This window comes from Emydura macquarii, unplaced genomic scaffold (assembly GCF_026122565.2).
Source record: "Emydura macquarii macquarii isolate MOO-44397 ecotype Brisbane River unplaced genomic scaffold, CSIRO-AGI_Emac_v2 contig_383, whole genome shotgun sequence".
Lineage (NCBI taxonomy): Eukaryota > Metazoa > Chordata > Testudines > Chelidae > Emydura > Emydura macquarii.
Window position 1 is genome coordinate 9489986 of NW_027130520.1, and position 17603 is coordinate 9507588.

Consider the following 17603-nt stretch of genomic DNA (forward strand, 5'->3'; position numbering starts at 1 on the left):
TCACCTGTATAGGGATGCCCGGGACTCCCACCAACAGGTAAACTGTTTCCACTTGGCCCAGTACACAACCTGAGTGGAAGGTTTTCTGCTGCCCAGCAGAATCTGTTGGACCTGTGCCGAAGAGACTCTCTCTCCCTCCGTGAGCCACAGAGGCTCCAAGCCGTCAGGTGGAGTGAATTCAGGTCCGGGTGCACCAAGTGACCCTGGTCTTGGGAGAGCAGATCGTAACGCCTCGGAAGCTCCACAGGCGGGGCGATGGATAGGTCCAGCAGCATATTGAACCAATGCTGTCTCGGCCAGGCTGGGGCGATCAATATCACGTCCGCTCTATCCCTCTTGATTTTCAAGAAGACCTTGGGTAGGAGCGGAATGGGGGGGGAAATGCATACATGAGAGTCCCCGTCCAGTCTATAAGGAACACATCGGAGACGGAGCCCGGCTCGCGACCCTGGAGCGAGCAGAACCTCGGGCACTTCCTGTTCCAGGATGACGCGAACAGGTCCAGTTGGGGAACACCCCACTTGCGGAAAATAAAAGTTATCACCTCCGGGTGTAGCGACCAGTCGTGTCGGGGTAGAAACGACTTGCTGAGGCAGTCCGGCTTGTCGTTCCTGACCCCCAGGAGGTGAGAGGCAGATATATGGAAGTTGTGCCTCACCGCAAAGTCACAAAGTTGAATGGCTTCCTGGCAAAGGGCCGAGGAGCGCACCCCCCCCCCCCTTGCCTGTTCATGTAGAACATGGCCGCTGTGTTGTCCATGAGGACCTGCACCATCCTGCCCCTCAGGAACCTGAGGAATACTTTGCAGGTCAGTCATACGGCCCTGAGCTCCCGGATGTTGATATGGAGGCTCTTTTCCTCCTCCGACCAGAGCCCCTGGGTGCTCAGGTCGGTGCTGATGTGGGCCCCCCCACCCGACATCCGAAGCGTCCATGATTACAGTGACAGATGGGACCAGATCCCGGAAGGGGACCCCTCTTAGTACTTCCCCGGGGATCCTCCACCGGTTCAGGGAGGTCAGGACCTGTGGGTGAACCGTGACCACCTGTTTAAGGAATGGCAGGCTGGTGCATACACTGAGGCTAACCACATCTGGAGAGGCGCGAGTTTGAGGTAAGACAGCCTCACCACGTACGTATATGCCGCCATGTGTCCCAACAGCTGCAGGCAGTGCCTGGCTGTCGTCATGGGAGACCTGTGAAGTTGGTCGATTATGGCGGCCATCGCCTGGAAGCGAGGCTGTGGGAGGAAGGTTCTGACCTGAGTGGCATCCAGCGTGGCCCCGATGAAATCTATGCACTGCACCGGGGTAAGAGTAGATTTCTGCTTGTTTATGAGCAGCCCCAGTCTGGTGCATGTCGCGCAGATGAGGGCTAGGCTGTTCCGAACATGGGCCCTGGATCTGCCCCGAATAAGCCAGTCGTCCAGGTAGGGGAAGATATGCACCCCTCTGTGGCGCAAATGGGCCGCTACCACCGCCATGCATTTTGTAAAGACCCTGGGGGTGGACAAGAGCCCAAAGGGGAGGGACGAGAACTGGTAATGGCAGCCAGCTACCATAAACCTGAGGAAGCGCCTGTGGCTGGGAAGGATGGAAATGTGGAAGTATGGTATGCCGCCCTCGACCTCCTGCAATCTCCTGGATCCAGAGCAGGGATGATGGAAGCTAGGGAGACCATGCGAAACCTGAGACGCCTGATAAACTTGTTTAGTTGGCGGAGATCTAATATGGGTCTCAGGCCCCCTTTTGCTTTGGGAATGAGAAAATACCTGGAGTAAAATCCCCTCCCTATCTCCTGTGGAGGAACCGGTTGCGAAAGGAGTTGCTCGTGAGGAACCTCTTGCGAAAGGAGTTGCTCGTGAGAGGAGTTCCTGAAGAGGGACGGGGTGGTGGGAGGAATCTGGGGGGAAAGCCATAAATTGGAGGGCATATCCCCTGAGGACTACCCGGAGGACCCAACGGTCTGATGTAATAGCTTGCCACTCGATGTAGTAGGCTCTGAGCCTCTCCGCAAACAGGGGGTGTGGATCCAGGAGTGAGGTATCGGTGCCACCCTCGGGCGCACTCTCAAAATTGTTTCCCGGGGTTTGGTCCCTTGGAGGTCCCTTGCCGGGGTACCCCGGAAGATCCCGGGCGGTCGCGGCGCCCAAAGCCCCTGCTTCTATCACGGCCCCTATGGGGCTGCGATGGTCTGGGTGATTGCCTAGAGGGCGGTTGGGCCTGGTGCTGGGGCTGCAGCCGAGACTGGCACCTTAAGGCCTGGGAGGTGTAAAGGCCCAAAGAGTGGAGGGTCACTCTAGAGTCTTTCAGGGCGTGCAGCTTCTCATCCGTTCTGTCCGAGAACGGACATGCCCCATCAAAGGGCAGGTCTTGGATGGATCGCTGCACCTCCTGGGATTACCCTGAAGACTGCAGCCACGAGCAGCAGCGCATGGCAATCGCAGAGGCCATGGCTCTGCTGGCGTTGTCCGCAGGGTCGCTAGCAGTCTCTAAGGCCGCTGCTGCCACCGTAGCGCCCTCTTCCTGTACCGTGGCAAAGTCTGCCGCTTGGTCCTGGGACAGGCCCCCCACAAACCTCCACAATGAGTTCCACAGGTTCAGGTTATAGCGACCCATGAGTGCCTGGTGGTTCGCTATTTGCAACTGCATGGTCCCTGTGGAATAGACCTTGCGGCCAAACAGGTCTAGTTTTTTTTGTTATCCTTATTTTTAGGCGTGGTGCCCTGTCCACCTTGCCTATCCCTCTAGTTGGCCGCGTCAACCAGCAGGGTCCCGGGTGCGTATACAGAAACTCAAACCCTTTCTGTGGCACATAATATTTCTTCTCAGCACCCTTAGATATAGGGGCAACCGAGGCAGGGGTTTGCCAGAGAGCCTTGGCCAACTTCAGGACTCTCTCGTGGACAGGCAGGGCCACCCTGGACGGTCCTGCTGACCCAGCCACCCCAAAGAGGGGGGTCCCCCTCCTCAGAGATCTCCCTCAGTTCGAGGTTGAGGTTGCTTGCCAACCTCTTTAGGAGCTCCTAGTGAGCTCTAAAATCTGGTAGGGGTGCCCTATGGTCCCTGGCGGTCTCCTCGTCAGGGAGGAGGAGGAGGAGGACTGTGAAAGGGCCCCAGTAGGGGATCCCTCCTCAGGGTCCCATTCCTCTTTGGAGGAATGGCCCTTGTCTGGCTGAGTAGGCGGGGGAGGTGCCGGTTGGGCCACTGATGACGGGACTGAGACCGTGCCCTGCCCATCTGGGCCCCCCATGGCTCCCAGTATGGCCACTGCCACAGTCCCTGTGGCCAGCCCGGTGCCGGCATGGGTGCCGGCTGCAGTGGGTCCAGTCGGCGAGCGCGGGACCCTGAGCCGCTGGAGCGGTGTCGGCGGTGTTTCAGGCTCCTGCCCGCCCTCGTTGAGGATCTGCTGCGCGAGGACCCCAACGACAACCTGGAGCGCTGGTGCCGTCGTGTGCGGTGCCGGTGAGGAGGCGTGCACGGCTGGACGAGGTTGAGTGAGACCTCCGTCTCGGTGCTGAGGTTTTGCGGCGGCGCTTCCCCTTCGGGGACCGGGAGCAGTGCCGGCCGTGCCTCCATGGTGCCGAGCCTGAGGAACTCAAGTGGCGGCACGGAGCTGTTGGTGCCATTGGTGCAGTCGGTGCAATTTCCTCCGGCACCGGGATCCGTGCCGGATTTCGGTCCGGGGATCGTGACCGGTGCCGTGGTGAAGAACTAGGTGCCGAGGAGCTGCATGAGACGGGACTATAATGACTTCGCCTCGAGTGGGACCTTTCCGGTGCCGCAGCTTGTCGATGGTGCCGCGGTGCGGAGGAGCTCGACGACCCTTAGTCGGAGCTGAGAGGGGAGCTCGCACGCTCTACCCTCTCTGACCATCTGAGGGGAGACTTCGACTCCTGTCTCTGCCACCCACCAGGGCCACCCAGCGTGGGTTTACCCTGAGACGCCAGTCACTGCGCCCTCGGCCGAGGGGGGGACGGAGACGTGGGCATGCCCCCGGCATCGACGGCGCTTGCAGGGGCGCTCCCCCACCCACAGGAGTCGGGAGAAGCTCCCTGCATGGAGATGCAGTTGCTGGAGTAACCTCAATGGCCCGTGGCTGGTGCATCTCCTGACTCCCCCCAGGCCACGGCCGCGGTGCAGGGGAGTCCAGGCGCTCGATGCCCTGGCGCTTCTTCTTCTTCAGCACCGGTGACTCGCAACAGGTCAACTCCGGTGCCGGTGGAGCGCTCCGCACCAAGAAGACGCTCGGTGCCGTGGGCGAACACGTTGGTTCGGAGTCCGGGCGAAGCGCGGACTCCATCAGAATAACCTTCAAGCGCGCGTCTCGTTCTTTTTGCATGCGCAGCTTGAAGGCTTTGCAAATCCTACACTTGTCCTTACAGTGCTGCTCTCCCAAAGAGCGGAGGCAGCAGTCGTGAGGGTCGATCACGGGGACGGGTTTGCCACAAGCGGCGCAGGACATGAATCCTGTTGTGACAGGCATGGCCCAACAGTAAGCTACTAAGGGCTTCTTATCTAATCTTATGCTAACTACTTAACTCTAAAGTTCAACTATAAAGAACAGTTCAAACGGGGAAAGTTACTTGCTGTTGAGGCAAGAGGCAAGACATTCCAGTAACCGTCATGGGCAGAAAGAAGGAACTGAGGGCCCACAGGGTCGAAGGTGCCTTATGTACCACGGCATGAGTGCAGTACTCCAGGGGGTGCCTGAGCCGACCCTACGGGATCTGCTAAGGGGAAAAAAGTTCCGGGAACCAGTGCACGGTGGCACGCACTCACCTATATTGGAATGGATATGAGCAATCACTCGAAGTAGAATTAATGGTAGCTTAGGTACAAGTGATCATGACTTGAGCACATTTATAAAGTGCAAACATAATAAAGTCCAGACCAGCACTAAAATATATACTTGGTGTTTTAAAAGGGCCAATTTCACAAAACTGAAAACAATTATGAACCAAATCAACTGCGAGGAAGAATTTAATCAGGAAAACATGAAAAAACACTTCAAGAACACTTTACTGGCTGCCTTCCCCCCCCCCAAAAAAAGGCCATATTCATAAAAAAAACTGACCTGGTTTAAAGGAGAAGTGAAGGCAGCTATATATTACTTTTTAAAAAAGTATAACAAATGTAAGAAAGGGGAAGCGCATAGTAATGAATATAAATCAGTAGCTAGGAACTGCAGAAAATTGGTAAAGGAAGCAAACACAAGGAGAATTCTATCACCAGCAAAGGAGGTAGAGTTTATAAAAGTATATTAGGAACAAAAAGAATCATACCAATGGTATTTAGAAAGATTGGACATACACAAGTCCCTGGGGCTGGATGCAATGCACCTGAGGGTGCTGAGGGAGTTGGCTGATGTGATTTCAGAACCATTGGCTATTATCTTTGAAAGCTCGTGGCAATTGGGGGAGGACCGTGATGACTGGAAAAAAAGCAAATATAGTGCCCATCTTCAAGAAAGGGAGGAAAGAGGATCCAGGGAACTACAGATCAGTCAGCCTCACCTCAATCCCTAGAAAAATCATGGAGCAGGTCCTCAAAGAATCCATTTTAAGGCACTTGGAAGAGAGGAAAGTGATCAGGAACAATCAACATGAATTCACCAAGGGAAATTCATGCCTTACCAACCTGATTGCCTTCTATGAAGAGACTCTGTTGATGTGGGGAAAGCAGTGGACGTGATATACCTTGACTTTAGCAAAGCTTTTGATACGGTCTCTCACAGTATTCTTATCAGCAAGTTAAGGAAGTATGGGTTGGATGAATGGACTATAAAATGGATAGAGAACTGGCTAGAGCATAGGGCTCAACGAGTAGTGATCAGTGGCAGCCGGTCACAAGTGGAGTGCCTCAGGGGTCGATCCTGGGGCCGGTTTTGTTCAACATCTTCATCAATGATCTGGAGGATGGGGTAGATTGCGCCCTCAGCAAGTTTACAGATAACACTAAGCTAGGGGGAGTGGTAGAAACCCTGGAAGGTAGGGATAGGATACAGAAGGATCTAACAAACTGGAGGATTGGGCCAAAAGAAATCTGATGAGATTCAACAAGGAAAAATGCAGAATCCTGCAACTAGGACGGAAGAATCCCATGCACTGCTACAGACTGGGGACCGACGAGCTAGGCAGCAGTTCTGCACAAAAGGACCTGGGGGTAACAGTGGATAAGAAGCTGGATGAGAGTCAGCAGTGTGCCCTGGTTGCCAAGAAGGCTAATAGCTATTGGGCTGCATTAGTAGGAGCATTGCCAGCAGATCACGGGAAGTGATCATTCCCCTCTAATCGTCATTGGTGAGGCCGCATTTGGAGTACTGTGTCCAGTTTTGGGCCCCCCACTACAACAAGGATGTGGAGAAGTTAGAGAGAGTCCAGCGGAGGGCAACAAAAATTATTAGGGGGCTGGAGTACAAGACTTTGAGGAGAGGCTGAAGGAACTAGGCTTGTTTAGTCTACAGAAGAGAAGAATGAGGGGGGATTTGATAGCAGCCTTTAACTACCTGAAAGGGGTTCCAGGGAGAATGGAGCTAGGCTGTTCTCAGTGATGGCAGATGACAGAACAAGGAGCAACGGTTTCAAGTTGCAGGGTGGGAGGTCTAGGTTGGACATTAGGAAAAAGTTTTTCACTAGGAGGGTGGTGAAGCACTGGAATGGGTTACCTAGGGAGGTGGTGGAATCTCCATTTTTAGAGGTTTTTAAGCTGTGGCTTGACAAAACCCTGACTGGGATGATTTAGCTGAGGTTAGTCCTGCTCTGAGCAGGGGATTGGACTAGATGACCTCCTGAGGTCCCTTCCAATTCTATGATTCGATTGGTCCGCTGCTTGATGGAAATGGCAGAATTATCAATAATAATGCAAAAAAGAAAGAAGTGTTCAATAAATATTTCTGTTCTGTATTTGGGAAAAAAGATGACGTAGTCATATCATATAACACTCTTGCCATCCTCCAGAGATTCTATTGGAATGGAAAACAGCAGCTATTAAAGTTAGACATTTCCAAACTAACAGGTCCAGATAACTGACAGCCAAGAATTTTAAATGTGCCAACTGAAGAGCTCATTGGAATGTTAAAGTTGATTTTCAATAAGTTAAAGAAAACTGAGCCCTGGTCTACACTTACCTGGTGATCTGGTGGAAGTCGACGGGAATTACGCAAACTACGCAGAGTAGCTTGCGTAACTCACGTCGACTGCTGTGCTTCCATTCTGCGCCGAGTCTTCACTGCACTGTGCTGACAGAAACTGCGTACCCGTCGACACAGCGCTACGCCACTTGAGGTGGTGCTATAACCAGGTCGACTTCTGGATCGATTGAGCGGGTCTTCACTGACCACTCAATCGATCCAGAAAGGTCAAATTGACAGTGGTGACTTTGCCTTCGTCAGTATAGACATACCCTAAGAGAAAGCTAACGTTGCACCAATATTTAAAAAGGCTAAACAGGATGATGCAGGCCTATCAGTCTGACATAGATCTTGAGCAAGATAATGGAGTGTGATACCGGACTAGACTGGCAGTAATTATATCGAGCAACATGGGTTTATGAAAAATAAATCCTGTCAAACTAACTTGGTATCTTCTTTTGATGAGATTACAAATTTTGATGACAAAGATAGTATTTGATGTAATATAATTAAACTTCTGTAAAGCATTTAACTTGGTATTGCAGGAGATTTCAATTAAAAACTAGAAAGAGAAATTGAACATGGCAAATATCAAATGCATTAAAAGCTGGCTAACTGATAGATCTCAAAATATAATTGTAAATATATAAAATTGTAAACAGGGAATCATCGTCGAGCAGGGGTGTGTTTCTAGTGGGGTCTCATAGGGATCGATCCTTGGCTTTACACGGTTTAATATTTTTTATTAATGACCTGTATGAAAACATAGTATCATCACTGAGAAAGTTTACTGATGACAAAAATTGGGGGAGTGGTAAATTATGAATAGGACAGGTCACTGATAAAAAGTGTTCTGGATCGTTGATAAGTTGGGGTGCAAGCAAACAATATGCATTTTAATATGGTTAAATGTAAACGTATACATCTAGAAACAAAAAATATATGCCATACTTACACAATGGTGGGGACTATCTTGGGAAACAATGACTCTGAGATTATGGTGGATAATCAGTTGAACACAAGTTCTCAGTGTGACGCTGTGGCTGAAAGGATTAATGCGATCCTTGCATGCATAAAGAGGGTATCTCAGTTAGAACATAAGAACGATCATACTGGCTCAGACCAATAGTCCATGTAGTCCAGTATCCTATCTTCCGACAGTGTCCAACGCTAAATTCTTCAAAGTGAATGAACAGAACAGTGCAATAATTGAGTGATCCATCCAATATTGTCCAGTCCCAGCATCTGGCAGTCAGAGGCTTATAGTATATTTACACTGCAATTAAAAACCCATGGCTGGCCTGTGCTGGCTAGCTCCTGTGAGATGAAAGGGTCCTAAAGCCCAGGCTCCCACCCAAGCCCAAACACTACATTGCAGTTAAAAGCCTCTTAGCCTGAGCCCTGAAAGTAAGCTGGCATAGACCAGCTGTGGGAATCTAACTGGAAATTAGACATAGCGTTAAGGACACACAGAGCATGGGGCTGCATCCTTGACCATCTTGGCTAATAGCAATGGATGGACCTATCCTCCATCAACTTATCTAATTCTTTTTTGAACCCACTTACACCTTTGACCTTCGACGAGTTCCACAAGTTGACTGTGCATTGCGTGAAGTACTTTTTGTTTGTTAAAACCTGCTGCTTATTAATTTACTTGGGTGACCACTGGTTAATGTGTTATGTGATGCGGGAGTAAACACCACTTTCTTATTCATTTTCCCCACAACACTCATGATTTTATAGACCTCTCGTATCTCCTCTTAGTCATCTCTTTTCCAAGCTGAACAGTTCCAGTCTCCTCATCTGATAGCTGTTCCATAGCCCTTAAAATTTTTGTTACCCTTCTCAGTAGCTTTTCAAATTCTAATGTATCTTTTTTGAGATGGGGTGACCAGAACTGCAAGCAGTATTCAAGATGTGGGTATACCATTGATTTATAAAGTGGCATTATTGTATTTACGGTCTTGTTATCTAGCCCTTTTTAATGCTTCCTAACGTTGTTAGCTTTTTTGACTGCCACTGCACATTGAACAGATATTTTTGGAGAACTATCCACAATGACCCCAAGATCTCTTTCTTAAGTAGTAACAATTAATTTAGACCCCATCATTTCATATGTATAGTTAGGATTATGTTTTCCAATGTACATTTACTTTGCATATGTCAACACAGAATTTCATCTGCCATTTTGTTCTACAGTCACCCAGTTTGGCAAGATCCCTTTGTAACACTTCAGAGGTTGCTTTAGACTTAACTATCTTGAGTAGTTTTGTATCATTTGCAAACTTTACCAACTCACTGTTCACCTCTTTTCCAGATGATTTATGAATATGGGTTCAACAGCACTGGTCCCAGTACAGATCCCTCAGGGACACCACTATTTACCTCTTTCCATTGTGAAAGCTGACCATTTATTCCTACCTTTTGTTTCTTGTCTTTTACCCAGTTATTGACCCATGAGAGGACTTTCGCTCTTATTCCATGACTGTTTACTTTGCTTAAGAGCCTTTGGCGAGGGACTTTATCAACTGCTTTCTGGGAAGTCCCAGTACATTGTATCCTTGGTCCACATGTTTGTTGATTCCCTCAAAGAGTTCTAATAGATTGGCAAGGCATAATTTCCCTTCACAAAAGTCACATTGACTCTTCCCCCAACAAATCATGTTCATTTGTGGGTATGATGATTCTGTTCTTTACTAAAGATAAGGAATACAAAGGTTACTTTTTGCACTGATGCGACTGTTAGAATACTGTGTCCAGTTCTGGTACCCACAATTCAAGAAGAATACTGATGATAAACGAAGAGGATTCAAAGAAGAGCCACTAGAATGATTAAAGGGTTATAAAACATTCCTTACAGTGATGGACTTAAAGAGCTCAATCTATGTAGTTTAACAAAGAGATTAAGAGGGGACGATTACAGTCTATCAACATCTACATGAGGAACAAATGTTGGATATAGAGACCGTCAATCTAGGTTTAACAAGATCCAATGGCTCAAGCTAGACAGATTCAGACTGGCAATACAGCACACATTTTTAACAGTGTGGGTAAATAACCATTGTAACTATTTACCAAGAGTTGTGGTTGATTCTCCATCACTGGCAATTTTAAAGTCAAAATTGGATGTTTTTTCCCCAAAAGATTTGCTCTAGGAATTGTTTTGGGGAAGTCCTACGGCATGCGTAATACAGGTGATCAAATAAGATTATCACAACAGTTTCCTTCTATGAATCTATGAATATATCTATGACTATTTTCAAGAGCAAATTTAAGCAGAACTTTTGAAGAGGTAGAGAGGGTTGTAAAGGCAGGATTATTAATTGTACAGTGGGTGCGCTTCAAAAAATAATCTACCATTTCGAAAGGGAATAAAGATTATCAAAATATCTCCTTATAAAAAAAAATTTTACTAAGCAAAAAAAGAATAATTTTTTTCAAAAATTTAAGGGACACTTACAAAATAAAGATATTAAATGGCAGGAACATCAAAGATGTGCTTTTATTTTTTTAAACAAAAAAATAAATTCAAAATATTGTATTTTTGGGTCATCACGAGCATCATGTAAGAACAGACATTAAATTCCCTTAAAGAAAATATATTAATAAATACTTTACTGCAGCCTTGATGAATGTTTTTACAAGAGCTTTACAAAAGCTGCCATAATAGACAGGCTCTGGATCTTTCCTGCCCCTCCCATCCCCTTTTCTGTGTGCACCTATGACAGCTGCTAATGATAGTTATCCCAGAGCAGGACCTGTGGAAGAACATGACTAAAAGCTTGTCCACACTTCAGAATTAATTTGGATTAAGGCAGGGTGTGGATTTAAAGAGCAATAGCTATTACTGAATAACTCCAGATGGACAAGCCTGAACACCTCTTCGTGTGCCTGTGAATGTGTGAATGAGAGTTATGTCAAGAAGTTTAAATGAATCAACAAAATAGTTAAACTAAGTACACACAGTGCAGAAAATAAATTGATAAGATGAAAAAATTTTCACTAACAGCTTTTCAGTTTTAGTGACGTTAGATGTTACTTGTAACTACAGTGAGTACAAAGTTTTTATACAAATGCAATTTTCAGGTTGACACTGCCCCTTTAAGTAAATTACTGTGTGGTTTAAAGGGTTGTAAGAAAAGAAGGGTTTAGGATTACAGGACAATAAAGCAGCTTTCTGCGCATGTGTGTGAATTAATTATTAAGAAAAAAGAAAAAACAGCAGGAGGAAATGAGCAGAGCAAGATACGGGGCAAGAAAAAGGAAAGTTACTGGCAACTGTACTAGGGCATGGTTAGAGGGGGCAATATATTATAAAATATATGTAAGTGGATGGGTTACACTAGTCCCATAGAGATGTCGACACATTGCCATAGATGTTGGATAGCTTTTTTCAGATCCCCTTACACCAGTGATTCCCAACATTTTTGGGTTGTATCCCTTCCTTATAATCCATTAGTCAGTGCTGTCCTCCACCCCATTACTCCTCCTAATATCTCCTAGTTCCATTGCTAGAATCTTTCATTTTTCCTGTCATTCATCTCCTGCAGTTTTTTTCCCCCTTCTTATAGACATACGGCTACCTGTTGCTTAGGTTGAAGGTGTCCTGCAGGCCACATGTGCTCTCATGACTGAAGTAATTTGCTCTAAAACAAAGTGGATGTGATGGGTTGCTGACATAGTCTGCATCCCTGCACATATGGACTACAGGTAGGGCTAGCTTTAAGTACATATCAGGCCAAGCAGCTTTCCCCACTTCCACAACTATTGACCTCTGCTCCATGTCTCCCTTCCCCCGCCCCAAATCTGTAGAAGTCTACCATCTCCCCAGGTTGGGAAACATCACTTAAAACCATTAGTTGGGTGCCTGTGAAAGAGGAAGAGAAGGAAAGAAAGAGTTCCTGGAAACATCATGAGACATTAGTCAGTCAAAGAGGAAGAGAAGGAAAGAAAGAGTTCCTGGAAACATCATGAGACATTAATTTTGCAAGAATCAATATCAAAATAGTAAAGAAACAGAAAGCTAGACTTACCAAGCATGAACTAGAGAAGTAAGAAGTTACCTGATGTAACAATGAGCAACATTTCAGGGAAAACAGACTTCATTAAAGAAGGCGATAAATCCATGATCTATCTTTATAATAATAGAAGAAGTTTAGTTAAAAAGATAAAAGAATAAGCTATAAATCTATGATATGTCTGTACTATAACAGACTAGGTAAGGCCAAGGATACTGCTCAGTAAGAGATGTGAAGGAGTTTAAGTGTTTTAAAACAAAAACAGAACAAGGGACCAAGATTGTGATAAAGTTCAAGTAAAAAATAGGGAGCAGTTCGCCTCCCCACTCCCCCTTTTTTTTTTTTGGTAACTATCTAAAATTGTTGACTCAGACTTGATAGGATTACTAAGAGGAAAAGGAGCCAGAAAAACATCTTTAGGAAAATATTTACCAGCCTGAAGGATGAAGTTGAAAAAACTTCAGCTGAAATGCTGCAGGAGACAGCTAAAACACTAACCACCATCTGCACTGCAAAACTGACAATGTTCTCAAACAATGTTTATAAATAATCTTAAAAATGATTTCAATGTGCCTTAAGAGCAATTTTCAAAAAACAAACACACACCTTGTTTTAAAAACCACCAATATAGAGCGGTGGTAAAACTGTACAAGTTGAAATTATTTTTGGGTTTTATAAAACAGATTCAATAAATTCTATTTCACAATGAAGATGGGACTGTAGAGTCACCATTATCAGCTTGCAATCTGTACAATTAAAAAAAAATAGGGACTACATCTACCTCTTGCCTATTTTTGTGCTGCTATATTCACATTTGCCTTTTAAAAGATATATTTCTCTCACATGTTGCCATGTGAACGACTCATACACACAATGGGTGAACTGAGTCATCACTCAGGGAAAGAGATAGCAATATTAACAATATTGTACAACATATATTTTCAAATACAGCATATGAACAAGTTGAAATACAGAAAAAAATATTCCCCAATCTTTTTCAGTTAGTACTTTAGGTGTTATTTGCCAAGAAATGCCCCCTTGAATTCCAAACTGGCACTTCTCTCTCCCACCCGGATATTTCTGAAACACTTGGTTACAATAACGTCTGCATATACACAAAAAACTGCTCAAACATGAACACAGACAATATGATTCTGTCTTTTACTGCTATGCTGAAAAAGCCGTGCTCATTTATATTAAGGAGCAAGTGCTAGTCTGACATACATAACCTGTTACATACAAAAATACCAGGGATCATGGTATTTTGTGATATTAAAGCATAGCTTAGTAATGTAGTTTTAGAGTAGCAGCATAAGAAATCTGCAGACCAGTCAAGACAGCCATTTCATACTAAACCCCTCTTCAATTACAACCTTCTGAAAAAGTTTCATGCTTTTTTTTTTTTTTTTTTAAACATCAAGTTTAAAATTGAATTTGAAAAGATTAAAGGGCAAAAGTCTTCAGCCATCAGTCAAGTGTTTTTAAACAAGTTTTCTGGCTTTAAGGAAGTTGTTCTGTCTTTTTAAGATATCCTGATAAAATTACTTTGTTTTGACTCATTGGTGTATGTAGTCCTCAGTGAGGAATGATACATTGGGGGATGAGGGGGAGAGTTTTGAAAATACAATCATAATTGTTTGAAAGGCAGGTGCTGGTAGTATGGCAGGTAGTATGTCCTTATCCTTAGTGATTTAAGTGCATCCTACAAGTATCTGCAGAATGGACACATTCAAAAACAAGGTATAGACAGATCAGTTGGCGGTATTCTTCTCACCAGACCTTATTATTTTAACTCACCCGCTCGCCCCTTGTCTTTTAACTGCAATCATTACATTATATTGCAAAACAATCCGAGATAAATATGCAGAAAAAGCATGCCCATGGCAAGGTAATTACAAAAATTCTGTAGTGAAAAAACTTCATGATGAACATTTAGGAGAGTGAAGGAAATAGGTAAGTTAGACTACTTATCATTTCCATCTGGGAATTGTAGATATTTGGAAAAACTGACATTTACAAAAATTAAGAACCATATTGCTATCTTACTCCTGAGGGGCTGGTGGCCCCATAGGGTATGTCTATGCTGCAATTAGACACCCGTGGTTTGCCCATGCCAGCTGACTCAGCTCACTGCTTAGGGGCTGTCTAATTGAAGTGTAGTTGGTCAGGCTCAGGATGCAGTCTGAGATCCGGGAACCCTCCACCTCACAGGGTCCTATAGCCTGGGCTCCAGGCCAAGCCTACACAGCAATTAGACGGCCCCTTAGCCCGAGCCCAAGTCAACTGGCACAGGTCAGCCGAGGGTTTTCAATTGCAGTGTGGATATACCCTTAAAGTCTACCCTAACACCATGGCGACAGTTGTGTCATGCTTCTTCCTACCATAGCTCAGATCACCCTCTGCATTGACTCAGCTGTGCTGGTCAGATTGCTAAGGGACTGACTGACCCAAGACTCCACCACTTTCTACCCATCCACACAAGAAAAGGAGTAGCAGCAGATGCTTTCTCCCCCTGGATTGTGACACACGATGCAGGCTGTCACAAGGAGAAAAAAGGGATAATGTCCAGGAGAAGAAATCCAGGAAGTTAACAAAAAGTTTTGTGGAGACATTTCACATTCTTTGTGAGGCTGGATTCACCCTATCTTCAACAATGACTATACACAAGAGCTGTTAGCATCTGTGCTATTCATTATTAATATAATGCCATAAATATGCATGGCACTTTACTACTTTGCACACCAACTTTGATGAAATGAGGATGATGATGCCACACTAGGATAGTAAAGGTCTACTGTAATTTGAAACTGACAAGTCTTCACCTGACAAGCAATGGAAAGAAAAGAAAATAAGCAATAAATATAATGGAGACTGTCAACTTACCTAAAGAAAAGTTTATCTGCATATAAAATGAGAAGTTTAATTCACATGACACTATATTGCAATAAAAAATACCAAGGATGGGGTTTTCAAGTTTTGTTGGCCTCTTTTGCTGAGCAAAAGTAAGAGCTGAGTTTACATCCCGGCCTCCACTCTGAGAAGACTATTTGGAACTATTGGTTCCCAGGAACTAATGGAAGTTTCCCCATGAGATTATAGGAGCTAGATCTCTTCACCCTCAAGTCCACTAGGCTCTGAGAATGCTTTTTGAAGTCTCCCATAAGCCACTGCTTCAAGCAGATGTGCCAGAAAGTGTGGGATAGGTACCTAGAAGGCACTGTAATGGAAACAGTGTAGTACAGTGAAAAGATGGATGCAAGGTAAATACTGCACCCCGAACAGCCATTTTGCACTACTGGTCCTTACCTGGGTGGTATCTAATCTGTATGTTTACCAGTGGCTCAATTCTCTAGGTACAAATATCAAATATATGTATTAGCCATGCAAAACTCTGCTCTCAGCCCACCTGACAGCATTTTCATTTACTAGCCTTTTTTGTTCTGGAGACTGAAGTTACAAATGAAGATTATTTTGATGTCACCTAGTCCTTTGTGGACATTTGTCCACATCACAAACAAACAATTCAGCATAAATGGTAGTTACTCAGAAAAGGCCCATGAGCTACAGTAACAGAAGGCTGCAGGCAGGATTGTGATAATAGTATATTGGCAAAGGAGTGCAGCAACCTTTTAGCACTGCTTGCCCATGCTATGCCCGTATTATACCAGCATCTATCAGTTCCTCAATTTCATGAGCTCCAAATTTTTTATTTATTTTTTTATTAAAGAAACTGTGCACTCAAGTGAATAGCAGTTTCAGGTACTGTGTCAATCTAATCAAGCAAATTGTTTAACTTCTGGATTTATTTTTCTTTGATAGAAACAGTGTCCAAAATTACATTTCAATAAATTTCATTTCACAAAACTTTTCTGTGGAAAGAAAACATCAATTCAACTTAAACCAACTTTTCTCTTAGTTCAATGTTTGTATGGAAAAATAATTAAGCAGTCCACTTAGAAAAGCATAATCTGTTCATGAGCATGCAGGTATCAATTTTATCTTATGAGAATTTTTCCATGTTCCAGTTGCTTCATTCCTTATTACATGCTGCAAAAGGCAGTAATAATTTTATAGCCAAATATCTCTTCTTAAGATACCAGGTGGCTTTCAATATTTACCATTTAAGTCATGCATGAAATTTAAACATTACAAAAAATGACTTACCAGTTGACACTCCTGAAATATGCACATTTTCAGAATGTTCTGCAAGAGCACCATTTCCTAAAATTAAACATAATGAATAAACTAATTTCCAAGATAAAATTTGTAAAAATTCTTCAGATACCCTTCTATAGAAAAGAGAAAGAACAAAACTGAGCTACTTTGATTAATATTCAATATTTGAGATCCTAGGCCTCTTCTACCACAATACCTTTGAGGGAGACTAGAAAAACAGAACTATTGTACAATTATGAGGAAAACAAAGCATTTTTATCAGTCTGTACAGAGTGGTTGAATAAACTGGAAAATTAGGCAGGGAGAACCTGGTAGATTACTGGGTTTTGAAAAACTTCCAATACATTTAAAAAAAAGAATTTGGATTTCCTATAACATTTTTATTTTATTTCAATCATTCTATTTTTTCATGGAAGATAGCTTTAATGAACCATTTTTTTTAAACAGAGATACAAAAAGGAAAGCAATTGCTATGCAAACAAAGACATCCATGAGAGATAACTCTGCTAATGAATGCTGCTTGCTCATCTATCTAAGGAGATAAATTTCGATCTAACCACTGACTAGCAACCAATATGCATTGCAAATTAAATGTGCCATGGAAAGACTGCATGGAAAAGTGTATTAAGTTAAAAATTGAGGGTCAAGCAAAAAGGATATTTTTATTGCTGACCACGGCTACGCTATGTTACAAATTTAAATTAACATTTTTCTGATGGAGTTTGGTGGGGTTTTTTTGTTAATTTCTGTGCATTTTTTTTTCCATTTCTATTCCTCTGTTTCTTTGTGCACTTCTCCCCATCTCCCCACACTACATCAATTTCACTCTCTCTTCCTTTTCCCTGCAATTTTTTTTTTTAAACTTTTAGAACTGCTTTTGGAGCCATCTAAACACAACCATATGCAGCAACCAGTTTATGGAGCTGCAGAAGACAGCTGTTTTCATGAATGGTGTGCACTGATGAGATAAAGGAACCTTTAGCTTGAACCAGACCAGTAAGACCAAAACAGCCACAAACAGGACTCAACCCCAAATAGATCGGGCTGAGTTCTTAATTCAGAACCCATGTTGGGGGCATGCAGCAGGAGGTTTCTTCTAATGGAAATCTAAAATGTAGAAAGTGACAGGACAAAGTACGAGGACAAAGAATCTTGAGAAACACATACTAATACGCAAATTAGAAAGCATATCACCAAGAACACACCTCACAATGCTCAACTACTGTGTTGAGTAGTTACAAAAATGTTTCCTGTGTGATAGCAAAGAACCAAAGGCGGA

At 44.2% G+C, this 17603-nt stretch overlaps 1 protein-coding gene across 1 annotated transcript in view; it reads right to left on the reverse strand.

The window, feature by feature from the left end:
* LRP12 (LDL receptor related protein 12) overlaps positions 1-17603 on the reverse strand; it is a 101686-nt gene that overhangs the window by 47091 nt on the left and 36992 nt on the right. Inside the window, 1 exon segment of the mRNA XM_067537377.1 lies at positions 16313-16369. Coding sequence (XP_067393478.1) covers positions 16313-16369 — 57 coding nt within the window.